A 26,446-nucleotide genomic window follows, 5' to 3' on the forward strand; every position below is an offset into this window, starting at 1 on the left:
CCAGCTTTGTGCTGGCCAATCTCATTAGCTGGGTTCAGGGAGGTCAGGATCCCAGGAGTCGTTGGCGACGCTGACAGAAAGGAATCTTGGGCTGTGTGATCTGTCCTTTACCCAGCTAGACATCTCCTGCCAAGGACAGCATGGAGGAGGTTGTCTTTACTGGTAATTTACCAGTAATGAAATAAAGACAACTTCCTCCATGCTGTCCTTGGCAGGAGATGCTGGTAAGTGGTATGGTGGCAATAGCTCTGTTCTGGTGGTCATATTTCTGGAGGCTCGTGGTACATCGGTCCCGGTCCGGTATAAGCCGGCTCATTGGACATCTGCATGGAGAAGCCTTCAGTCCTCTTTGCCTTGTATTGTGTTAAAACTAAAGAGTAACGAGTCTAAAGGCAAGACTTTTTTTCTCCCCCTTTGGATACAGTAAAGGAGGGTTATAACCCCTGTCAGTTTTTTTTCACATCTTTTTCCCCATTGGGGAATTTTCACTTCCTGTCCCATAACCAAAACAGGACGTGAGAGGAAATCCCTCTGAAGTGAGGGAGTCCCAGTGTGTCACCAGTGTCCCCGTTGGAAGGTTTCCCCTTTTATGAGTGTTGCTTTCGGCCCAAAATGTGTGAATTTCTTTCACTTTTAAGGCAAAAAAACACGCCCTTCAGATCCGTTCCAGATGCATTTCTGCATGTGCGGTTTTAACACGTTTTTCATGCGTTCCAGTTCGTTTTTGATGCAGTTCCGGATGCATTCCAGGTGTTTTTCCCCCAATGTACTAGGGTACAGTGTGTTTTTGATGCGTTTTACTGTTTTCCAGTGCAGCATGGTCTACTTTTTACTGGAACTGACTGCACTGGTGTGAACTTTGCCATTGGAAGCCATATCACCGACTTTCCTTGCATTTTTGATGCAGAAAATAAAATGCACTGGACTGCATGTGGTGTGTGAACTAGCCCTTATGGATGAAGGTAAACCGCAAATAGAGAGGGCGAGTCTCCCTAACAGCAATAAAAACTGACAGGTATTCTAATCCTTCTCCAATTCATCCAAAACAAAAATAAAAGCTTTACTTTTTGGTTCTACTCTTTTATTGGGAATGAATGCTGCAGTGTTGGTCTGATTCAAGGTCTCTGTTAATTTGTATTGCGCCACCTTGTGGGCAATAGACAAAGTTGCACGTCAATCTAACCTTTTTTTTTTTTTTTTTTTTAAGTCGTGTGAGTTCCTCCTGATTGTTAATGTGTAACTTCTGCCTGAGAGCCGCGTTCTAATATGTCTCCGAGTGTTTCCCCCCCGATGCTGAGCAGCGCCGATCCCCCTTGTTGGTTGAATAGGACAGTTCCCTTTCCCAGGAGCAGAGGGGTGCAGGTACTATACAGCGCCTGGCACACTTTGGGGATTAAAACTGTAGAGTGCAAAATCTGGTGCAGCTCTGCATAGAAACCAATCCGCTTCCAGGATTTATTGGCAAAAGCTTAACCACTTCAGCCCCGGGAGGATTTACCCCCCTTCCTGACCAGAGCACTTTTTGCGATTCGGCACTGCGTCGCTTTAACTGACAATTGCGTGGCGGTTCGACGCTGTACCCAAACAAAATTGGCGTCCTTTTTTCCCTGCAAATAGAGCTTCTTTTAGTGGTATTTGATCACCTCTGCGGTTTTTATCTTTTGCAAAATAAAAAAAAAAAAACGCGACAATTTAAAAAAAAAACAATATTTTTTTACTTTTTGCTATAATAAATATCCCAATTTTTTATTCAATTTACGCCAATATGTATTATTCTACATATTTTTGGTAAAACAAAAAAAATATATTGATTGGTTTTACTATACAGCGGTAGGCAAGTGGTTAAAAATGTTTCAAAAGCGCAACAAAGCGGGGGTTTTTATTTTATTTTATGGAGGCTCCGTTTACATCTAGGCATTTTTGGGTGATTTTCTGCTGTAAGCCTCAGCTCTAAAAACGCCTAAACCCCCCGTACACACGAGCAGACCTTTGTCCGACCAAATTCACATCGGAATTCCAGCGGCGGATGTAAAGTCTGATGGAATCACTCTGATGGGGCATGCACACGATCGGAATTTCCGATGCTACATGCACACGATCGTAATTTCCGATGCTACATACACACTATCGGAATTTCCGATGCTTTAAAGGCCTTGCTGCTAAGGCCCTCAGCCAGAGCTGTGCTGTAGCTCAGAGGTTTAGCAGCCAGCTTCTGGTCCGGCGGTGTTTTCAGAGTCACAGGTTCGAATCTTGGGTTATCTTTTTGAATTTGTGATGACTTTACACTCCTAATAGAAGAACAAACACACTGGTTACTGAGCAGAGGAAAGTAGCTCAGAGGATAAGAGCGTTGACCCAGGGCGCCGTAGACTCCGAAGGCGAATGCTTGAAAGCGCTGTAGACCCCGAGCTCAAATCTCTGAGTGAAAGCTTGGAGGCCATGGACAACCCACCAGTCTGCTCCGGTCCCAGGCCTGTAACATGTGTGGGCATCACATTAGGTTGTGGACACCCCGCCTCTTCGGTCCACGGTCTGTGACATCACTGCAACATATATAATTAGAATGGGCTGTCTTACTGGGGCAGCCCATTCCAAAAGCAGGGACTTAGGTTTTTAAATGAATTAAGACCCAGTTCCTCAACATCGTAAAGTCTTGGATCATCTTCATCAACTCTACACCAACCCTAGTGAATAGCCTCCTAAACTGGCTCTAAAAAACTAATAAGACCCAGTTCCTCAACATCATAAAGTCTTGGATAATTTTCATCAACTCTACACAACCTGTGACTCCAAACCTGGCGTTCCACACCCCATCTACCAAAGGCCCATAAATAAAGAAGAAGAATCTATTAAGTCCCCATTTTTACCCGCCTGGGGTAAGGAGGTTCATTACAAATATTGTCGCCCTCCAGCAGGGACATTGGATGCTAATCTTCATTAGTTGCCCAATTATGTCCTAAAGATTAATTGGTTTGATTGATTAATTAATCAAATTGGTGATCATTTATTTACCAAGTCTTGATATTTAAAGGGTTGGCTGCTAAATCACTGATCCAAAGCTGATCTACAGTCCCTAAATGATAAAAGGAAAAAACATTCTAAGTCCTGATTTTCACCTCCCTGGGTAAACCGTTCTTTGCAAATATAGTTGTCAGGAGATTAGTAAATTGGTTACTAAAGTGTTGATGTACAAAGGGCTGGCTGCTGAACTCCAAGCCCGAGCTTTGTTCTGGTATAGAGGTTTAGCAGCAAACCAATGGTCCAGCATGACCTTCAGGTTTGTGGTTCGAATCCACCTATTTATTAGAATGTCGATGATCATATTTAGCTTACTAAGTCTTGAGTGACTTTCCTGGTGATGAGAAGACTGGTTGGCTCAGTGGTTTAGCAGCCAACCCAAGGCCATCAAGCTGTTTTTGAGTTGCAGGTTCGATTCTCGGTTTCCTCTTTTAAATTTGAGACCTTGTTATAGACCTGAAGTAAGAGAACGAACACATAAGTGATTGAGCAGAGGCGAGTAGCTCAGAGGATAAGAGCGTTGACCCAGGGCGCCGTAGACCCGAGTTCGAATCCATGAAGCGTTGTAGACTCCGAGGGCAAATGCTTGAAAACGCTGTAGACCCTGAGCTCAAATCTCTGAGTGAAAGTCTGGAGGCCATGGACAACCCACCAGTCTGCTCCAGTCCCAGGTCCCCACAGGCCTGTAACATGTGTGGGCATCACATTAGGTTGTGGACACCCCGCCTCTTTGGTCCATGGTCTGTGACATCACTGCAACATATATAATTAGAATGGGCTGTCTTACCGGGGCAGTCCATTTCAAAAGCAGGGACTTAGGTTTTATTGCCTCACCCCAGGTACTGCACAGCACCTGAAACTTCTGATGAGAGAGGGCCTGAAATATTTCACTGCCCCATCCAACCATCAGAGGGTTCAGGCACTGCACAGTACCTGGGACACACAAGGCCTTCCCTCAGAGGGATTTGAACTCAGGTCTCCAGCAGACCAGTCAGAGCTCTTACCCTCCAAGCTATCGCCTGTGCTCACACATTGGGGTGCTGGTTCTTCTATTTCAGAACTAAAAGGCATGAACCAGTTTGAAAAAAAAAAACCAACAGAGTTCTCCTATACAACCACCAGAGTGCGCTAGTTCTCTGAGCCATTTCATCCTAAGCACATCCGGAGTCTTGGTCTTATCCTGAAAACATGGACCAATGGGAGACACAGGAGACCCTTATCAGGGTTTAAACCACATCCCTCAAAACTAGGACGAAGGAAGGGCCAACACTCCGAACTACTTTTACTTTATCACGTTAGGTCTCCTTTAAGAGGCCGATAGTCTTCGCGCCATCTTCTTTCTGGTTTTGTTCTTACGAAACAACTACAAAGTGTCCACCAATAATAATCAAAGGATAAGGTCCCCAGTACATCAATCAGAGCTTTCATCTCTACCTGATGGCCTTATCTCAATTAAACCTTCATTATTGTTCTATCAAAGACATACAAGAGACCCGCAATTCAAAAGAGAGGTCGTGAGAGGAAGAAGCCCTCTGGTGTCACATGATTTAGCGCCATCTTCTCAAATAGCATTGAAAATCGTTATTTTATTTAAAAAAATAGAACCAATTAGGAAGGCTGTTACCGCAATTGATCAAACAAAGGTCCCCGAGACGTTCTCCGAGGTACCCCTCCGTCATAACTGGAGCTTCTGATGGTCTCAGGGTGCAAAAAAACAAGCTGACATTTTAAAGTCTAAGAAATAGGTCTGAATTGTAATACAAATCACCAGAAACGCCAACAAATGTCAAGTCTGTTTGGGGCGGGGGATATGGGGGGGGGGGGGGTTTGCCCATCCCCCCACCATAATGCTATAGGAAAAAAATTGCCTTACCTTGACTCCTGTTTACAGTGCCAGGGCAAGGGTGATGTGGCGATCCTTGTCCAGTGAGATCCCAGAGAACGGTCAGCACCCAAAATCTCACAAGATGCCATTGCACTTTTCTGGCGCATCTTTACATGAGATTTGGGTAGTTAGTGACTCCCTGGATCTCGCCGGAAAGGATAGCAATGGCACCCCCTGCACTGTAGAGTCAGGAAAATGTACACTCACCAGCCACTTACTTAGGTACACCTTACTAGTACAGAGGAACCTCGGATTACGCGAGCATAATCAGTTTCAGGATCATGCTTGTAATCCAAAGCACTCACATATCAAAGCGAGTTTCCCCATAGAAGTCAATGGACATGAAAATTATTTTGACTTCTATGGCATGCAATACTGCATGTGGCCATAGGTGAGGGGAACCTTGGAAATACTCGGGACAGCTCGGCTGAACTCGGAAAGGCTTGGGAACAGAGTATTTCCGACCGGCTCTGGCGCCCCCCCACACCTCTGGCCAAATGCGGTACTGCACACCACAGAGGCTTTAATCCTCACTCGCAGACCGAGTCAGGATTTTAGAAATAAAAATGCTTGTATTGCCAAACGCTTGTTAACCGCGTTACTCGCAATCCGAGGTTTCACTGTACCTGGTTGGACCCCCTTCTGCCTTCATTCTTGGTGGCACAGATTCAGCTATGGAGATTTTGCTCCATAGTGACATGATAACATCACACAGTTGCTGCAGATTTGTCGGCTGCACATCCATGATGGGAATCTCAAATTCCAAAGGTGCTCTATTGGATGAGATGTGGTGAGTGTGGAGACCATTGGAGGACAGGGACCTCATTGTCCAGTGGTGAGATGATTGGAGTCCAGGGACCTCATTGTCGAGTGGTGAGATGATTGGAGGACAGTGACCTCATTGTCCAGTGGTGAGATGATTGGAGTGCAGGGACCTCATTGTCCAGTGGTGAGATGATTGGAGTGCAGGGACCTCATTGTCCAGTGGTGAGATGATTGGAGGACAGTGACCTCATTGTCCAGTGGTGAGATGATTGGAGTCCAGGGACCTCATTGTCCAGTGGTGAGATGATTGGAGGACAGTGACCTCATTGTCCAGTGGTGAGATGATTGGAGGACAGTGACCTCATTGTCCAGTGGTGAGATGATTGGAGTCCAGGGACCTCATTGTCCAGTGGTGAGATGATTGGAGTACAGTGACCTCATTGTCCAGTGGTGAGATGATTGGAGATTTGTGACATGGTGACATTATCCTGCTGGAAGAAGCCATCAGAAGGTGGGGACACTGTAGTCATAAAGGGATGGACATGGTCAGCAACAATACTCAGGTAGGCCGCGGTGTATAAATGAAGCTCAATTGGTACTAAGGGGCCCAAAGTGTGCCAACAAAATATCCCCCACACCATTATACACCCACCAGCCTGAACCGGTGATATAAGGCAGGATGGATCCATACTTTCATGTTGTTTACACCAAATTCTGACCCGATCGTCTGAATGTCGAAATTGAGACTCATCAGACCAGACAACGTTTTTCCAATCTTCTATGATCTGTGTGAGTTGTAGCCTCAGTTTCCTGTTCTTAGCTGGCAGGAGTGGCACCCGGTGTGGTCTTCTGCTGCTGTAGCCCAGGGGTCTCAAACTGGTGGCCCTCCAGCTGTTGTGAAATTACAAGTCCCATGAGGCATTGCAGGGCTGACAGTTACACATATGACTCCCTCAGACAGAGGCATGATGGGACTTGTAGTTCCGCAACAGCTGGAGGTCCACCTGTTTGAGACCCCTGGCTTCTAGGGTCAATATGTGGTGCGTTCAGAGATGGTATTCTGCATGCCTTAGGTGTAACGAGTGGTTATTTGAGTTACTGTTCCCTTACAATCATCCCCAACCAGTCTGCCTTTTCTCCTCTGACCTCAACCAGGGATTTTCCTCCACACAACTGCCGCTCACTGGACATTTTCTCTTTTTTGGACCATACTCTGTAAACCCGAGAGATGGTTGGGTGTGAAAATCCCAGTAGATCAGCAGTTTTTGAAATCCTCAGACCAGTACGTCTGGTACCAACAACCATGCCATGTTCAAAGTCACTTAAATCCCCTTTATTCCCCATTTGAACTTCAGAAAGTCATCTCCACCACGTCTAGATGCCTAAATGCATTGAGTTGCTGCCATGTGATTGGCTGATTAGCAATTTGTGTTACCAAGCAATTGAACAGGTGTACCCAATAAAGTGGCCAGTGAGTTGTATATCCACTTAAGCCCCGGACCAATATGCTGCCTAAAGACCCAAGGGGTTTTTACAGTTCGGCACTGCGTCGCTTTAACAGACAATTGCACGCTCGTGCGACGTGGCTCCCAAACAAATTTGGCGTCCTTTTTTTCCCACAAATAGAGCTTTCTTTTGGTGGTATTTGATCACCTCTGCGGTTTTTATTTTTTGCGCTATAAACAAAAATAGAGCGACAATTTTGAAAAAAAATCAATATTTTTTACTTTTTGCTGTAATAAATATCCCCCAAAAACATATATAACATTTTTTTGCCCTCAGTTTAGGCCGATACGTATTCTTCTACCTATTTTTGGTAAAAAAAATCGCAATAATCGTTTATCGGTTGGTTTGCTCAAAATTTATAGCGTTTACAAAATAGGGGATAGTTTTATTGCATTTTAATTTTTTTTACTACTAATGGCGGCGATCAGCTATTTTTTTCGTGACTGCGACATTATGGCGGACACATAGGACACTTTTGACACATTTTTGGAACCATTGTCATTTTCACAGCAAAAAATGCATTTAAATTGCATTCTTTATTGTGAAAATGACAGTTGCAGTTTGGGAGTTAAACACAGGGGGCGCTGTATGAGTTAGGGTGCACCTAGTGTGTGTTTACAACTGTAGGGGGGTGTGGCTGTAGGAATGACATCATCGATCGTGTCTCCCTATAAAAAGGATCACTCGATCTATGCAGCGCCATAGTGAAGCACGGGGAAGCCGTGTTTACATACGGCTCTCCCCGTTCTTCAGCCCCGGGGAGCGATCGCGACGGAGCGGCTATAAACGAATAGCCGCGCCGTCGTCCCGGATCGCTCCCCGAGGGAACCCGACCGCCGCGTGTAGCGGGGGGGGGGTCCCACGTCAAGCAGAGGACATACATGTGCCTGTCCGTGCCATTCTGCTGACGTAAATGTACATGAGGAGGTCGGCAAGTGGATATACAGTGGGGTTGGTTTACTAGATCTGGAGAGTGCAGAATCGGGAGCAGCCCTGAATAGAAACCAATCAGCTTCCAGGTTTTATTCTCAAGACTTAATTGAAGAAGCCGATTGGCTCCCATGCTCAGCAGATGTTGCACTCTCCAGTTTTAGTAAATCAACCTCTTATTTATTTTTTCCCCACTTTTTATTGGAGGAGAGGGACAGTGAAGTACAAGGTCCACCTGCCAAAGAAGCCCATCAGGATGCCACCTAGTAATGTCCTTGTTGGGGGAGGGTACATATTGTTGGGTCACACCAATTCTAACGGTTAGGTGACCAGCATTGCTTTAGGTATCAGTACTGCACACAAGTTTTGGATTGGAGCCACAGCAAATGGAGCTGCATCAAAGGGAACTGGCACCGGCCATGGCATCATGTGACCAGTACTTGGCTGGCATTTGGCCCCGAGTCCAAAAAAAATGCCCCACAGAGAAGAAGCCGCCATGGAAAGTAGAGAATGAGCCCAGCAGTTCCGTCATTCCTTTTCAGATCGAGCCCCGCGGTTGCATCGAGCGAGATCTTCCTGTAGCAGCCATTAGTCGCGGGAGAGCGTGGCAACCAAGTGGGAGTGGCTAAGTGCACCAACTGACAGCACAGCAACCAACTGGAAAGCTTTCTCCCCTGCTGGACTACAGAGCAGCTCCCTCTCTCCATCACATCTGTAGTCTGCTGGATTCATTCTAAAACACGTGACTCTTGAGTACGTGGAAAGACCCCATAAACCATGAAGCTCTTTATATACGGTGGATTGTCGGTTTACGAGTAACGCGGTTAACGAGCATTTTGAATAACGAGCAACTTTTTAAAAAAACATTCTGACTCAGTTTACGAGTTTTGTCTCGCAAAACGGGCAGAATTCAAGCTAATGGGGCGTGCAGTACCTCATTTGGCCAGAGGTGCGGGGGGGCGCCAGAGCGGAGCCGATCAGAAATACTGTTCCAGAGCGTTGCCGAGTTCAGCCGAGCCGTCCCTTTTCTGAGGCTCTGGCCACATGCGGTATTGCATGGCATAGAAGTCAATGCGGAACGAATTGTCTTTGTTCCCATTGACTTCTATGGGGAAACTCGCTTTGATATGCAAGTGCTTTGGATTACAAGCATTCTCCTGGAACGGATTATCTTGTAATCCAAAGTTCCACTGTAATGCCAATGGACCAGTTTTGTTCTCCTGGAAGAGGTAACAGGTTAATTCCATTTTTAAAAGCGGTTTCCAAACTTTCTAAATCTAAGAATAGCCGATGATCCTGCCACAAAGATCTTTGTTCTGGTACTTCCTGTTATAGGATGACAACTGTGTCCCAGTTGTGCTCCTGTGTTGTCACCCAATCAATTCAATCAGCCATGCGGACAACACACAGCACCGGCATGGTCCACTACGGTCACCAGCGGGGGGGGCGGAGCCAGTCCAGAGCAATGATGTGCCGCCAGCGCTGCAGTGCGTGTGTGTGGCTGGGAAGTGTCTGAAGGAGATCAGCAGCACAGAGATGGGAAAACAAATCAACCACTTGACCTCCGGATCGTTTTACCCCCCCCCCCCCTTCATGACCAGACCATTTTTTTTTAGCAATTCAGCACTGCGCACCTTTAACTGGTAATTACTCGGTCATGCAACGCTGCACACAAATAACATTGATATCATTTTTTTCACATAAATAGAGCTTTCTTTTGGTGGGAATTGATCACCGCTGGGTTTTTATTTTTTATTATATAAACGAAAAAAGACCACAAATTTTGAAGAAAAAAAAAAAAAAACCTCCAATGTTTTCTACTTTCTGTTTTAAAACCTATCGAATTTCTTCATAAATTTAGGCCAAAATGTATTCTGCTACATGGGCTGGCAGTGATGGGGGGGGGCGCTGATCCTGCCAACAGGACACTAATATAGTTCTGACTGTGACCAGGATACCGACCCAGACAGACACTATACCGGTAATGGCGGTGATCAGCGACTTATAGTGTGACTGTGATAGTGTGGTGGGCAATCAGTGACTGGCGCTAACTGACACTGGCTGGGAGGGGCACCAGCTGATACTATCTGATGCCGCTAGTGACACTAATTCAGTGATAACACTGTAATGATGACCCTGGCGATCAGGAGAAAATAAAAGGGTAAAAGTGGTTCTAAAGGCTTTTCACCTTTAGGTATTCTATGCATTAATATAGAAAAAAAGTTCTGTGTAACAGAATCCCCCCCCCCCACCCCAATATAACTACCCTCAGCCCGTTCCTGATCCAGTAATGTGCACAAGAGCAGCGGCTCTCCCCCTCCTCTCTGGGCAGATTAATAGTAGCAGGAAACATTGGTTCCCACTGCTGTCAATCAAATCCTGTGACGAGGGAGTGTCCGAGCTGTCCTGGGGGCGAGCCCATATACTGCAAGTCTCCCCAATAGGAAGCAGCTTCCTATGAGGGCACTCGCCGGAGAGGGGGAACCAAGAGTGCCAGTGGGGGACTCCAGAAGAAAAGGATCGGGGCTGGTAAGTACGATGTGTTTATTATTAGAAAGAAAAGGATTACTAAACCCAGGACTCTGCATTCACTGTATCTGGTCTCCCCAGGACCCTGCATTCACTATATCTGCTCTCCCCAGGACCCTGCATTCACTGTATCTGCTCTCCCCAGGAGCCTGCATTCACTATATCTGGTCTCCCCAGGAGCCTGCATTCACTATATCTGGTCCCCCCCAGGAGCCTGCATTCCCTATATCTGGTCCCCCCCGGACCCTGCATTCCCTATATCTGGTCCCCCCCGGACCCTGCATTCCCTATATCTGGTCCCCCCCAGGAGCCTGCATTCACTATATCTGGTCTCCCCAGGAGCCTGCAGTCACTATATCTGGTCCCCCCCGGACCCTGCATTCCCTATATCTGGTCTCCCCAGGACCCTGCATTCCCTATATCTGGTCTCCCCAGGAGCCTGCATTCACTATATCTGGTCCCCCCCAGGAGCCTGCATTCCCTATATCTGGTCCCCCCCAGGAGCCTGCATTCACTATATCTGGTCTCCCCAGGAGCCTGCAGTCACTATATCTGGTCCCCCCCGGACCCTGCATTCCCTATATCTGGTCTCCCCAGGACCCTGCATTCCCTATATCTGGTCTCCCCAGGAGCCTGCAGTCACTATATCTGGTCTCCCCAGGAGCCTGCAGTCACTATATCTGGTCCCCCCCGGACCCTGCATTCACTATATCTGGTCCCCCCCGGACCCTGCATTCACTATATCTGGTCCCCCCAGGAGCCTGCATTCACTATATCTGGTCTCCCCAGGACCCTGTATTCCCTATATCTGGTCTCCCCAGGAGCCTGCATTCCCTATATCTGGTCTCCCCAGGACTCTGCATTCACTATATCTGGTCTCCCCTAGGACCCTGCATTCACTATATCTGGTCCCCCCAGGAGCCTGCATTCACTATATCTGGTCCCCCCAGGAGCCTACATTCCCTATATCTGGTCCCCCCCGGACCCTGCATTCCCTATATCTGGTCCCCCCAGGAGCCTGCATTCCCTATATCTGGTCCCCCCCAGGACCCTGAATTTACTATATCCGGTCTCCCCAGGACCCTGCATTCACTATATCTGGTCCCCCCCAGGACCCTACATTCACTATATCTGGTCCCCCCAGGAGCCTGCATTCACTATATCTGGTCCCCCCAGGAGCCTGCATTCACTATATCTGGTCTCCCCAGGACTCTGCATTCACTATATCTGGTCTCCCCAGGACTCCGCATTCACTATATCTGGTCTCCCCAGGACTCCGCATTCACTATATCTGGTCTCCCCAGGACTCCGCATTCACTATATCTGGTCTCCCCAGGACTCCGCATTCACTATATCTGGTCTCCCCAGGACTCTGCATTCACTATATCTGGTCTCCCCAGGACTCCGCATTCACTATATCTGGTCTCCCAGGACCCTGCATTCACTATATCTGGTCCCCCCCAGGACCCTACATTCACTATATCTGGTCCCCCCAGGAGCCTGCATTCACTATATCTGGTCCCCCCAGGAGCCTGCAGTCACTATATCTGGTCCCCCCCGGACCCTGCATTCACTATATCTGGTCCCCCCCGGACCCTGCATTCACTATATCTGGTCCCCCCAGGAGCCTGCATTCACTATATCTGGTCTCCCCAGGACCCTGCATTCCCTATATCTGGTCTCCCCAGGAGCCTGCATTCACTATATCTGGTCTCCCCAGGACTCTGCATTCACTATATCTGGTCTCCCCTAGGACCCTGCATTCACTATATCTGGTCCCCCCAGGAGCCTACATTCCCTATATCTGGTCCCCCCCGGACCCTGCATTCCCTATATCTGGTCCCCCCAGGAGCCTGCATTCCCTATATCTGGTCCCCCCCAGGAGCCTGCATTCCCTATATCTGGTCCCCCCCAGGACCCTGAATTTACTATATCCGGTCTCCCCAGGACCCTGCATTCACTATATCTGGTCCCCCCCAGGACCCTACATTCACTATATCTGGTCCCCCCCAGGACCCTACATTCACTATATCTGGTCCCCCCAGGAGCCTGCATTCACTATATCTGGTCCCCCCAGGAGCCTGCATTCACTATATCTGGTCTCCCCAGGACTCTGCATTCACTATATCTGGTCTCCCCAGGACTCCGCATTCACTATATCTGGTCTCCCCAGGACTCCGCATTCACTATATCTGGTCTCCCCAGGACTCTGCATTCACTATATCTGGTCTCCCCAGGACTCCGCATTCACTATATCTGGTCTCCCAGGACCCTGCATTCACTATATCTGGTCCCCCCCAGGACCCTACATTCACTATATCTGGTCCCCCCAGGAGCCTGCATTCACTATATCTGGTCCCCCCAGGAGCCTGCATTCACTATATCTGATCCCCTACAGTACACAGAACATGGAAATAGTTTTAGCAGTATATAGCAGTCTTATGACTTCTATCAGTGTCTGGTTAAAGCTTGTAAGCTTGTAGGAAGAGAAAACATTCTCCTATGAGGCTGTATGACCCCTGACCCTCTGTCTGGACAGTCCTGATAGGCCCTGTGCTGATCACATGCACTCTCTCTAGGATGAAAAAAACTCTCTAGCAATACACACCAAACTGACCATGTGCAGAGTGACTCCGCAAACTCTTATCCGGAGATGTTTTGGGGACAATGCAAGAAGGGGAGGATCAGGGAAGACAGGATCAAAACAGCCTTTTTACACGATGCAGAGGATTAACCCCAGTATTCTGCATATACAGACCGATTTTACTGTTGTGGGTTTAGTAACGCTTAAAAGCGTTACTAAACCCCACAACAGTAAAATCGGTCTGTATATGCAGAATAGCATGCTTGTTATACTCACTGTGGAATTTAAGGGGTTAATCCTCCGCCTTGGACAGATCCTCCTCCTACATGGACAGATCCTCCTCCTACATGGACAGATCCTTCTCCTGCATGGACAGATCCTCCTCCTGCATGGACAGATCCTCCTCCTGCATGGACAGATCCTCCTCCTGCATGGACAGATCCCCCTCCTGCATGGACAGATCCCCCTCCTGCATGGACAGATCCCCCTCCTGCATGGACAGATCCCCCTCCTGCATGGACAGATCCTCCTCCTACATGGACAGATCCTCCTCCTACATGGACAGATCCTCCTCCTAAATGGACAGATCCTCCTCCTACATGGACAGATCCTCCTCCTGCACTGTCTATATTGGCAGGGCAACATAATACAGTGAGGGTTGCCATCCTGCACATGCTCAGTTTAGTGTCTATTGCTGGAGAGAACATTTCCTGTTTCGGTTGAACTGTTCAGGTCACATGATATTGACATCACACATGTGGGCGTGTATACAGGCTGTAGTGGAAATCTCCAACTACCTGGAAACTCAAGCACTGGACAAACTGTGCAAGTTTATCATGTGACCGTGGTATACAGATCAGTAAAAAGGGTACAGTGGAACCTCGGATTGCGAGTAATGCAGTTAACGAGCAATTCGCAACACAAGCACTTTTTTTTTTTAAATCCTGACTCGTTTACGATGTCTCGCAAAACAAGCAGGATTCAAGCCTCTGCTGTGTGCAGTACCACATTTGGCCAGAGGTGAGGGGGCGCCAGAGCCCTTAGGAAATACCCGGTTTCCAAATGTTTCGGAGCCTTTCCTAATCTCTCCGGCGCTCCCCCCTACCTCTGGGCACATGCGGTATTGCATGCCATAGAAGTCAATGCAGAACAAATTATTTTTGTTTCCATTGACTTCTACGGAGAAACTCGCTTTGATATGCGAGTGCTTTGGATTACAAGCATTCTCCTGGAACGGATCATGCTCGTAGTCCGGGGTTCCACTGTATATAGTGGCAGTATCTTAATGTAAAAAAGTTTTTTATAAGCTGTGGGCACTATGGGGGGGGAGGGGGGGGGGGCAGAAAAACTATTTTCATATTACTGGGGTTTAGTAACACTATAACTGTGTGCCTAACAATTGTACGTGGTGTGCTGATTTTACTCACTTACAGACTGGCTTTTCCGCCTGATTTCAAGCTGAAAAAAAATCGGGTAAAAAAATAAAATAAAAAATAAAATAAAATTGGGGGTTAAAAAATAAATAAATCGTGGGTTATAAAATAAATACTCCTTCTATTCCCGAATGGCTTAGTAGGTGTGATGTGCCCTGTGCTATCTTTTGTTATAAGATAAAAAGTTGCTTATTTTCAGAGTACGTATTGTCAGGTTTTGACTATGTGTCTGTGTGCGGTACTCATGTACCCTGGTTGTATTCTGTACTCTGACTCTTTTCTTTTATTTCAAAATAAAACTCATATATAAAATAAAAAAATTGTGGGTTATAAAATAAATAAATCGTGGGTTATAAAAAATAAAAATCGTTGGTTAAAAAAATAAATAAATCGTGGGTTATAAAAAAAATCGGGGGTTAAAAAAATAAAAAATAAATTGGGGGGTTAAAAAATAAAAATAAAAATTGGGGGATATAAAATAAAGAAAATCGTGGGTTATAAAAAAATAAAAAAAATTGGGGGGTTAAAAAATAAAAATTGGAGGTTATAAAATAAAGAAAATCGTGGGTTATAAAAAAAATAAAATAAAAATTGGGGGGGTTAAAAAAAAAAAAAAAAGCCAGATCTGGGTTGCGATTGCCCACAGCAATCAGCAGGCTCACAGCCAACAGAATTGTCTGCAAGCCTGCTGACAAACCACAGCACGAGAGGCAGGGGGGCGTGCGCGCGCCTGTAAACCCGGAAGTTTGGCGCGACGCGCCCAGGGGAGCCGCCAGCCAGCAGTAAAATGACTGCAGGCCGATCGGCGAGTGGTTACAATAATATTTCATGTAAATGATTGTTTATGATACACAGTGCTTTAGCATAGCAGAGGTCACCCTGCCAGGGTTTATATCTATTTGACGTAAACAAAGGGGGTCAGCAGTGTGAATAGAACTACAAGATGGGAAATTTCTGGACAAAAGACGAAGATGAAACATCCACAACGTCACTTTATATATATATATATATAGAGAGATATATATATTTTTACATATATATTTTTTTTTTTATAAAAAGTCTTAAAATTTCATGGAGGTGTTGAAACAAAAAAGTAACACTGTCAGGTCATGACATCCGCTTTGAGGAGTGCTGGAGTATTTGGTAGCTACAGGAAGTTTTGGCCAGCAGGGGGAGACAACACACCTCCTCCCCGATCAACCTGCTGTTTATTCTTCGTTCCTCTAGGGAGGGATTAGGGAGGAGGAGGGAGGGGCAGGATGTGCAGAGCAAAGTCATCAGTCTTCAAAACTCCTCCCCCTTCCAGGTGGATCTTGGCCAAAATTTAAAAAAAAGAGGGTTCAGAAAAGTCATCACTGTAAACAGAGCCCCAGGCTGTAAGCGGCTGGGGTATTATGAGTAAGTGGGTTATGGTATGTACTAAGGCAGCGGAACTTCTGCCCCTCCCCCGGGTCACCTAATAATCTTCCACACCAGCGAGGAGATCGCTTGTACCCCCCCCCACAACATTCACAAAGTGAAAATAAAAAAAAGTAAAATTCCTAAATTGAGTAAAATCGTACCTCCCCCCCATTACCCCTTTAAATACCCCCAAATGCACGAGGAGGGGGAGATCAATTCTTAATAATAGCTGACAGGGGGGGGAGGGGTAACAAAGTCCATGTAAAGTTTCCCTCCTCGACCGCCAGTTAGTTAACCCTTCTGATGCTAGACTGCCAAGTACGGAGCGCAGTGTAACATACGTGTTCCCCTCCCCCCCCACCCCACCCCCCAATCTAGCCCTTTCCAAGGAGAAAGGCAGTAAATTGCAAGATTGCCGTATTCCACTCTCAGAACCCCCCCCCCCCCCCCCCCCCGGGGAATTCAGTAGTATTCATGTCCTGAGGTTAAATCCCCCAATACAGTACCTATCGCCCCCTCTCTTCTTCAAGGGGGAGGGAGACTGGGCGGGGTATGAGGTCAAAACGCTCCTCCCCCCCCCCCCTCCACGTTCTTCTTAATGCCACAAGAGCAAATGGACCACCCTTTTGAAAGTCTGTTACACCGCGTGGGACGGGCCCCTGAAGCTGATTGGAGGGGGAGAGAGAGAGTGGGCAGGATCCGTGCTCCAGTTGTCCTCTTCATCCCCTCCCCCCCTTCCTCTTGTACATAAAAAAAAATGTGCGTTTTTCAGTTATCCGTCTCGGAAAGCCCCGCAACCCGGGCCCCACACCTACGACTCTGAGCTGGAGCGAGAAATGTTCTGCAGGAGCGATTTGTAAATGGCCGAGTTGAGGAATCGGGGGTAGGAGTCTCTGTGCATCAAGGTGTATATCTGCAGCTGGGCGTCGTCGAAGGTCTGGGGGTTGGGCTCCTGCATCCGCCGGTTGATCACCTCTCTGACTCGAGAATCCAGGCTGACCTGTAGGGGGCAGCAGAGGACAAGAGTAAAGAAAACAAGCCAATCACAGAGCAGCACTGCAAAGAGAGACATGAAGATTCAATAAAAATGGCGCAAACTGACGAAATCACCGGTGATTTTGGTTTTGGAAGAGATTCAAATTGTTTTCATGGTAAAGTGTGTTAGCAAAATCTTTAAAGTAGTCTTTGGTAACAAAATGTTTCCATGGCTACAGGCAGAATCAGGGATCAAGAATCAGGGATCAAGGATCAAGAATCAGGGATCAATGATCAAGAATCAGGGATTAAGGATCAAGAATCAGGGATTAAGGATCAAGAATCAGGGATTAAGGATCAAGAATCAGGGATTAAGGATCAAGAATCAGGGATCAATAATCAGGGATTAAGGATCAAGAATCAGGGATCAGGAATCAGGGATCAAGGATCAAGAATCAGGGTTTAGGGATCAAGAATCAGGGATCAAGAATCAGGGATTAAGGATCAAGAATCAGGGATTAAGGATCAAGAATCAGGGATCAAGGATCAAGAATCAGGGATCAAGGATCAAGAATTAAGGATCAAGAATCAGGGATTAAGGATCAAGAATCAGGGATTAAGGATCAAGAATCAGGGATTAAGGATCAAGAATCAGGTATTAAGGATCAAGAATCAGGGATTAAGGATCAAGAATCAGGGATTAAGGATCAGGGATTAAGGATCAAGAATCAGGGATCAAGAATCAGGGATCAGGGATCAAGGATCAAGAATCAGGGTTTAGGGATCAAGAATCAGGGATCAAGGATCAAGAATCAGGGATCAAGAATCAGGGATCAAGAATCAGGGATCAAGAATCAGGAATCAAGAATCAGGGATTGAGGATCAAGAATCAGGGATTGAGGATCAAGAATCAGGGATTGAGGATCAAGAATCAGGGATCAGGGATCAAGAATCAGGGATCAGGGATCAAGAATTAGGGTTTAGGGATCAAGAATCAGGGTTTAGGGATCAAGAATCAGGGATTTCTCAGAAGTGCGGACGGCAGTTTTATTGAATCCTCCAAGATCTGCATCCAGAAACATGCAGAAAATCACACATCAAGTCTTCAGCGTTACAGAAAACTCACCGGGATCCGCGGCGTGGATTGTACACCCCCTGCCACAACACAGGCACAGCATCAATCTTTACACTTTACAAACTCCTCCCTCCCAATCACACAGTATATAAAAAAGGGAGACCCGTCCAGAGCTGGTAGAGGAGGAATCTCTCTGTGTCCCAATCTGAAGATCACTGGCTGCTGTAAGTCAGGGGTCTCCAAACAGTGGAAACAAAGGCCCAGTTTACTGCCCTTCACAATTTAGGGGGCCGGACTGTGGCCAGTGGGAGTAAAAAAAATGACATCATTGGTGTCAGTGGAAGGAATAGCGTCCCATCATTGGTGTCAGTGGGAGGAATAGCGTCCCATCATTGGTGTCAGTGGATAGAATAGTGCCCCCTCATTGGTGTCAGTGGATAGAATAGTGCCCCATCATTGGTGTCAGTGGATAGAATAGTGCCCCCTCATTGGTGTCAGTGGGAGGAATAGTGCCCCATCATTGGTGTCAGTGGATAGAATAGTGCCCCATCATTGGTGTCAGTGGATAGAATAGTGCCCCCTCATTGGTGTCAGTGGGAGGAATAGTGCCCCATCATTGGTGTCAGTGGGAGGAATAGTGTCCCATCATTGGTGTCAGTGGGAGGAATAGCATCCCATCATTGGTGTCAGTGGGAGGAATAGAGCCCTGTCTTTTGGTGTCAATAGAAGGAATAGTGCCCCATAACAGTGGAAGGAATAGTGCCCCAAGGGCCAGATAAAGGCAAGCAAAGGGCCACATCCGGCCCCCTGGCCACAGTTTGAAGACCCTGCTGTAGGTAAAGCATTAACTTAAAAATGCCTGCAGTTAGCCTAATGCCCATAAGAGGGCAGTGCAATCACACACATCAACCAAGTAAAAAATGAACTCCATTTGAAATGTACAAAAGGTTTTCTGACACCTCTGCAATCACAAGCTACACATTTCCTGCTGCTACTATAAAATGTGAAATCATTGCAGCCTCATTTTATTCCCCTATTCTCGCTAAAAAGGCATTTTGAAGCATTTAAAAAAATCACATCTGAAACCCAATCTAAACATCTGGATTCCCAGCTGTGCCAATGGAAAAGCCCGACTAGAGATTCCAAGAGTCTCCCCTGAAATATTAGAGGTCATAGGTCAGTGCAGCTGACTACCCACGTCTCTGGAACCTGCAGAACCCCCATTGTTGGGCATCAGCAGCATGAAAGTGAGGATTTTTAGCTGCCTGGCTGGTAGTATAGTCTGATGGGGCAGAACATTTTTGATTCTGGGTGTGGCCACACTTACCTCCTTGGGAGACAAGATGGAGATGTAATCCTCATAGATCATGCGCGCCTTCTCTTCCACAAAATGCTTGCTGTTGTCCTTCTTCAGCTCCTCGCAGGCCAGCCAGAAGAGCATGTTCTCCTCGCTGTACTCGGTGCGCAGAAACTCGCGGAACACATTGCGCCCGGCCGGGTTCTTCATCAGCTTCTCGAAGGAGTGGCCCCAGGTGTATATCTCTTCTGAGGACGGCTTTGTGCTGCGAGGTGAAAAAAAGGATCAGCTTGTAAATCCTAGAGCCCGGGTCTGACCATTTAAAGAGACACTCCACTCAAAACAGATTACCGGTACAAAAAAAAAGTATTGGATTCTCTTGGTGATCTTTTTAAATCTACTATATCCTGAAGTCCCTTATCTGTGGCTGCAAATACTTCCCTCCAGGGGCCTCAACTCTTCCTGAACCCTACTTGTCCATTCCCATGCTCTCCAAACGTCCTGAACCCTACTTGGCCATTCCCATGCTCTCCAAACGTCCTGAACCCTACTTGGCCATTCCCATGCTCTCCAAACTTCCTGAACCCTACTTGTCCATTCCCATAATCTCCAAACTTCCTTAACCCTACTTGTCCATTCCTATGATCTTCAAACTTCCTGAACCCATACTTGTCGATTCCCATGATCTCCAAACTTCCTGAACCCTACTTGGCCATTCCCATGCTCTCCAAACTTCCTGAACCCTACTTGGCCATTCCCATGATCTCCAAACTTCTTGAACCCTACTTGTCCATTCCCGTGCTCTCCAAACTTCCTGAACCCTACTTGTCCATTCCCATGCTCTCCAAACTTCCTGAACCCTACTTGTCCATTCCCATGCTCTCCAAACTTCCTGAACCCTACTTGTCCATTTCCATGCTCTCCAAACTTCCTGAACCCTACTTGTCCATTCCCATGCTCTCCAAACTTCCTGAATCCTACTTGGCCATTCCCATGATTTTCAAACTTCCTGAATCCTACTTGTCCATTCCCATGCTCTCCAAACTTCCTGAATCCTACTTGGCCATTCCCATGATCTTCAAACTTCCTGTACCCTACTTGTCCATTCCCATGATCTTCAAACTTCCTGAATCCTACTTGGCCATTCCCATGATTTTCAAACTTCCTGAATCCTACTTGTCCATTCCCATGATCTCCAAACTTCCTGAACCCTACTTGGCCATTCCCATGATCTCCAAACTTCAGACCACTCTCTGCTTAAAAAAGGGGTCACAGAAGTGCAAAACGAATCGCACTCCTGTGACCCAGAGAAGAAGCCCAGCCAAACAAGCTCAGGCTGGACTTCTCCTTTAAGTGACGGGTGATACAGTATACGCTAAAAGAAGAACTTACAATGCACAGGCAATGTAGCTTCCTCCGTCACCTATCCGTGTGAGGTGCTCTCTGGAATAGGGCCACAGGGGATTACACAGAACTCAGACTAAAGTAGTAATATTGTGGATCACATTATCATGTCATTGCTTGATTGAACTTGTTGCCTGGAACGACATCCTGTACTCATCACATGTCACCTGCACAGAAGGGGTCACACTTACCAGACCTCACAGTGAGCGACGATCTCCAACTTGGTGTCTCGAGACAGCCTCCGAAGTCTATTGCGGTCCTCATTCCTTGACAGAAAGAGAACAGAATCTTAATTATTTACATTTTTTAAAACAGCAGCACTGTTTTCACATCGCTAATATGGCAGTGGCGGAACTCCCAGGGTCGCAGCAGTCGCACTTGCGACTTGGCCCTGGCATTTCACTGTCGGGGGGCCCAGCAGGGTTGCTAGTCCCAGGGCTCTGAGTGGAAATTCATTGCATTAAGGTTAAAAAATGTTTCAGGATCAGTATCCCTCTCACCTCCCCCTTTTATTTAGCTGAGCCCTCATTTGATCCAGCGCTCTGTCTCCAGCTCTTCTCTTCCCTCACTTCCGTGTCTTACTGGCTTTGGTGGGGCACCAGGAGCCATTGGCTACCAGTGCTGTCAATCAAACCCAGTGATAAGGGGGCGGGGGCTTCATTGGATAGACTGATAGCAGCAGCAGCCATGGGCTCTCACTGCTGTCAACCAAATCCAGTGACACGGGAGCCGAGGCGGGGCCTGCTGTCTGTGTCAATGGACGCAGCAGCAAGACTCAGGAGCGCACCAGCACAAGTGCCCCCATGGAATGTGGCTCTTCGTGGGGGCACTCGATGAGGAGGAGAAGCGATGCCGGGAGTCCCTATAAAAGGAGGATCGGGGGTGCTCTGTGGAAATCACTTTAAGGCCGGGTTCACAGCAGGGGGTCCGGTGCATCCCTGTTTACCGATTCAGGTGTGAACCAGATCCAAATTTCTGCCTAATTCGCACCTAATTCGAAGCCAAAGACGCACAGGACCCTTTCCATATGCGGACTGCGGCGGCCCCGGAGGTGTGTAAATCGGTTCCATTGAGAGCCGGTCACAATCTCCTGTCATGAGAATTTGCATAAGTGTGAACCCAGCCTAAGAGCCTAAGGCACACCTTTCTTTACCCGTTCAGTTTAAGGTAACTGCGTGTATAATGTTAGCCATTGTGGCTCGGGAACTTACCAGGAACAGCTGCAGCAGCAACACCAGCAGAGGCAGCAAGGGTTGGTCCGGTGGTTCCGGGTTGGCTGGGTCCTGTCATACCGTGACATGGGAGACTCACTGGGGTCAGGCCCTGTGTACTGAGAGAGCAGAAGAGAGACATCAGAAGCACAGAACACACAGAGCTACAGGTGGGGGGATATTATGACATCACTGTGCCAGGTGACAGAATTATTACTTAATGCACCAACAGGAAACATCTAGTCTGGTGAGGGCCACATCCGTACAACGACTTTCACAGCCACCATTCACAACTGAAGGGAAAGTTCAATCGTCATGATACACGGCACAGGAAGGGGCAGGGAAGGCTGGCCATGGATTTTATGGGGTGCTCATATTAGCACCCCATTGCCCTCATACATACAAATGTATTGCACAATTGATTATTAGTGTGTAGCCAACAGAGAAAGTGGCTGACCCCCACCGTCCTGCTTACCGACACCCCTTACCACAACTACCCAGAAACCTCTGAGGTCACAACAACAGCCATCACTGCCTCCATCTTGTCTTGTTGCAGTTTTTTCCCTCCAACCAGTAATGTATTAAGCATTGTTCTCTGTTTAAACCTTACAGAAAGCAGAAGTTGTCACAGAGCCGCCGGGTTCACATTGCACCACGTTCCAGGCACTCAGCTAAAAATGTACACAAGATACTGATAATATGTGCTGGATACCATATGGCATTGCTGTAATGGCAGACCACAACAGCTCTGGGGACTGAAGCCCCGTACACACGATCAGAAAACTGTGCGAAAAATACCGCTTTCGAATTGATCGTAAGATATTTTGATCGTTGGTGCACGGCTTCCGTCCGAAATTATCCGAAGGGACAAACATGAAAATGTTCCTCGTATGATACCAGATTGTGCGATTTTCGTTCAATCAGTACAGTTGTCGTCCGAAAATACAATACACAATACATGACTTCACTTCCAAATTATTGTTCTGTCCTATGAGAATTTTCATAACTTCAGTAAACTCTTCATTTTTAACATGAAGATTAGCATGCAAAACAAAAACGGGAGATCATTTGTCCGATATTCTCATTGTGCGTACCAAGCTCAACTCCCTTTATAACTCTGATGGCAAAATTACATTTTAAGTAGGTAACATTGCCTCAAAAGCATCTGCTGAAGTGAGACAACAGGAGGAGTGAGACACCATGGCAGTATAAGTTGGAAACACCTTACTCATTGGTGTCCTCACAAAATACATGAAGCCAACAGAGGGTTCAGCTTACTGATATCTGTCTCTTTTTTTTGGTGGAGTGGTAGTAATGGTGGTGTGGTTTGGTGAATTGATGTGGAGTGATGTGGTGGTTTGGTGAGTGGTGGTAGTGTGGTTTGGTGAAGTGATGTGGGGTGGGATGTGGTGGTAGTGTGGTAGTGGTGTGGTTTGGTTGAGTGATGTGGGGTGGAGTGGTGTGGTAGATGTGGTGGTTTGGTGAGTGGTGGTAGTGTGGTTTGGTGGAGTGATGGTGTGGTGTGGTTTGGTGGAGTGATGTGGGGTGGAGTGGTGTGGTAGATGTGGTGGTTTGGTGAGTGGTGGTAGTGTGGTTTAGTGGAGTGATGGTGTGGTGTGGTTTGGTGGAGTGATGTGGGGTGGGATGTGGTGGTAGTGGTGTGGTTTGGTTGAGTGGTGTGGTAGATGTGGTGGTTTGGTGTGGGGTGATGTTGTGCTGTGCTTTGGGGGAGTGATGTGGTAGTTTGATGTGGGGTGATGGTGTGGTGTGGGGTGGGGTGGTGGTAGATGTGGTGGTGGTTGGGTTGGTTTGGGGTGATGGTGTGGTGTGCTTTGGTGGAGTGATGTGGGGTGGTAAATGTGGTGGTGGAGTGATGTGGTGGATGTGTTGGTGTGGGGTGGTGGTGTGGTTTGGTGGAGTGATGTGTGGTGGTAGATGTGGTGGTGTGGTTTGGTGGAGTGGTAGATGTGGTGGTGGTTTGGTGGTAGATGTGGTGGAGTGGGGTGGTGGTATGGTTTGGTGGAGTGATGTGGGGTGGAGTGGAAGATGTGGTTTGGTGGAGTGATGTGGGGTGGTAGATGTGTTGGTGTGGGGTGGTGGTGTGGTTTGGTGGAGTGATGTGTTGTGGTAGATGTGGTGGTATGGTTTGGTGGAGTGATGTGGGGTGGAATGGTAGATGTGTTGGAGGTTTGGTGGTAGATGTGGTGGGGTGGGGTGGTGGTGTGGTTTGGTGGATTGATGTGGGGTGGGGGTGGTAGATGTGGTGGTGGAGTGATGTGGGGTAGTAGATGTGGTGGAGTGGTAGATGTGGTGGCTTGGTGGAGTGATGTGGGTGGTAGATGTGGTGGTGGTTTGGTTTGGTGGAGTGATGTGGGGTGGGGTGGTAGATGTGGTTGTTTTGGTGGTGTGGTGTGGGGTGGTAGATGTGGTGGTGTGGTAGTGGTGTGTGATCTCTGTTATTTGATCGTCTCACCGTCTACCTGGCTCTGGATTATACTGGATGCTGTAGGCCTCATTTATAAAATGGCAAACAACGTATTCCCGGCAGAAACACACAGATCCGTAGCTCCACTCACGACTGGCCTCTCTTCTACACGGACAATCTGGGTTGTGGCCACAATAGTCTCTATTGAAAATATGAAACAATATCAGCCCCACTCCACTAAGCTCCTCCTAGCGTATATTAAACAGCCAATGAATTGACTGCATATAGCAATGTCTCCACCCGAGAACCAACCATCCTTGACGCGTTTCGCCACTCCTGACTCGTGAGAAAGGATAGAGGAAGTCTCCTATCCTTGTGAGCAAATCAGAAGAGGTGAAACGCCAAGGATGGTTGGTTCTCGGGTGGAGACATTGCTATATGCAGGATTCGTTTTTCTGGATAACCCAAATAAAGTATATAGCACCAAATCCCCAATAATGTAGAAACAAAGAAGGAAAAAAATAGATTTTTAGGTGCAAAAAAATGTCATATATCAATTAGATAATATTAAAATATTTTTTTTTTGAACAGTAAAAAAATATAGAAAATTGGAGAGTGATAGTACAAAAAAATACAATTAATAGGAAAATCGAATAGAATAGGACTGTCCTACTGTATTCTTTGTACTATCACTCTCCAATTTTCTATATTTTTTTATATTTTTTTACTGTTATTATTTTGGTGTTAAAAAAAAAAAAAAATATTTTATTATAATCTACTTGCTATATGACATTTTTTCCACCTAAAAATCTAATTTTCTCCTTCTTTATTGCATGTAGTGCAGTCAATTCATTGGCTATTTAATATACGCTAAGAGGAGCTAAAAGGAGTGGGGCTGATATTGTTTACAACGCTGCTGTGCCTCCTGTGTTCATTCCTCCAGAGCTGGGTCTCACTAACACAGGAGGTATGTTACTGACCAGATTACCAGGTGAAAACAGAGGGAGGGGAAAAAAAGAAAAAGAAAAGGAATGCAGCCAGCACATCTAATGATCGGTAAGTTGCAATATATTACATTTTTGGGTGAATACCGAATCACCAATTCTAAAACACGTTCGATGGCTTCTGTGGAAGGTTTTTAAGTCTAATCCCTGTTTCCATATGTCCTCTCCACCCGTCACAGGCCCCCGTTATACCCAAGGTGAATTTCAGGGGCAGAGGCCAGTGGCTGCGGCCGGAATCTGGGAGGATTTAACAGTTTTTGTGGCCGTGTGTGACTTCCTCCTGCAAGGCGCTTGACCTGAGAGCATCGCCGGAGATTATCTGCAGCGATGGGTTCAGCGAAGGTGAGATAAGAATGACCGGGTGATAGAAGACCGCACAGAAATAGCCAAGCTGAGCTCTTTATATAAAAAAGGGAATTGGCTTTGCACTGTGCGCACAAAATCACGCGGCAGGGTCAGCGTTGGGTTACGTAGTTCTACCGTGGACTAGAAGGTGGACAATCCATATTAGAGAAGGGACTATCCATATTAGAGAAAGAACTATCCATATTACAGCTACAAGAAAATACATTTCCTCCTTTGATGACCTCCTGACTCTCCTGGCGCCCTGGACAGCTGCCCTTGTGGCAGACCACCCTTTGTGGCAGACCACCCTTTGTGGCAGACCATCCCGTGTGGCAGACCACCCCTTGTGGCAGACCACCCCTTGTGGCAGACCACCCTTTGAAGTGGGTTGTCTGTATAGATTTTTTTAAAATTCAAAGGCAAACCAAGCAGAACACAAGCAACCCCCCCACACATGAAATATTAAAGAGAGAGTACTCACGCCGTCCCACAACTAGGAACTGATGTCCCACGCACGCGCCGCGCCAGTTATTTTATCTCTCAGACAGGCTGACCTCACCCTGTTTGTGATCTATGCAAACTTCTCTACTGATCCTTCACCAATCAGAGAGCAGAACCAAATAATACCGGCACTGCTCATTTCCATGCTACATTTTGAT

The 26,446-nt window shown here is 46.9% G+C and overlaps 1 protein-coding gene across 4 annotated transcripts in view; it reads right to left on the bottom strand.

Moving 5' to 3' along the window:
• Nucleotides 1-16,498: 16,498 nt before the first annotated feature.
• Nucleotides 16,499-26,446, bottom strand: part of RGS19 (regulator of G protein signaling 19) — a 60,780-nt gene continuing 50,832 nt past the window's right edge. For all 4 annotated transcript variants that reach the window (XM_040331529.1, XM_040331532.1, XM_040331531.1 and 1 more), the window contains 4 exons: nucleotides 22,014-22,132; nucleotides 20,994-21,068; nucleotides 19,429-19,663; nucleotides 16,499-17,051 (listed from right to left, as the gene is read on the bottom strand). In XM_040331529.1, the coding sequence (XP_040187463.1) occupies nucleotides 16,863-17,051; nucleotides 19,429-19,663; nucleotides 20,994-21,068; nucleotides 22,014-22,132 (618 nt within the window). In that variant the 3' untranslated portion in view covers nucleotides 16,499-16,862. The remainder of the gene's footprint in view (nucleotides 17,052-19,428; nucleotides 19,664-20,993; nucleotides 21,069-22,013; nucleotides 22,133-26,446) is intronic.

Source organism: Rana temporaria, chromosome 12, assembly GCF_905171775.1.
Source record: "Rana temporaria chromosome 12, aRanTem1.1, whole genome shotgun sequence".
Classification (NCBI taxonomy): domain Eukaryota; kingdom Metazoa; phylum Chordata; class Amphibia; order Anura; family Ranidae; genus Rana; species Rana temporaria.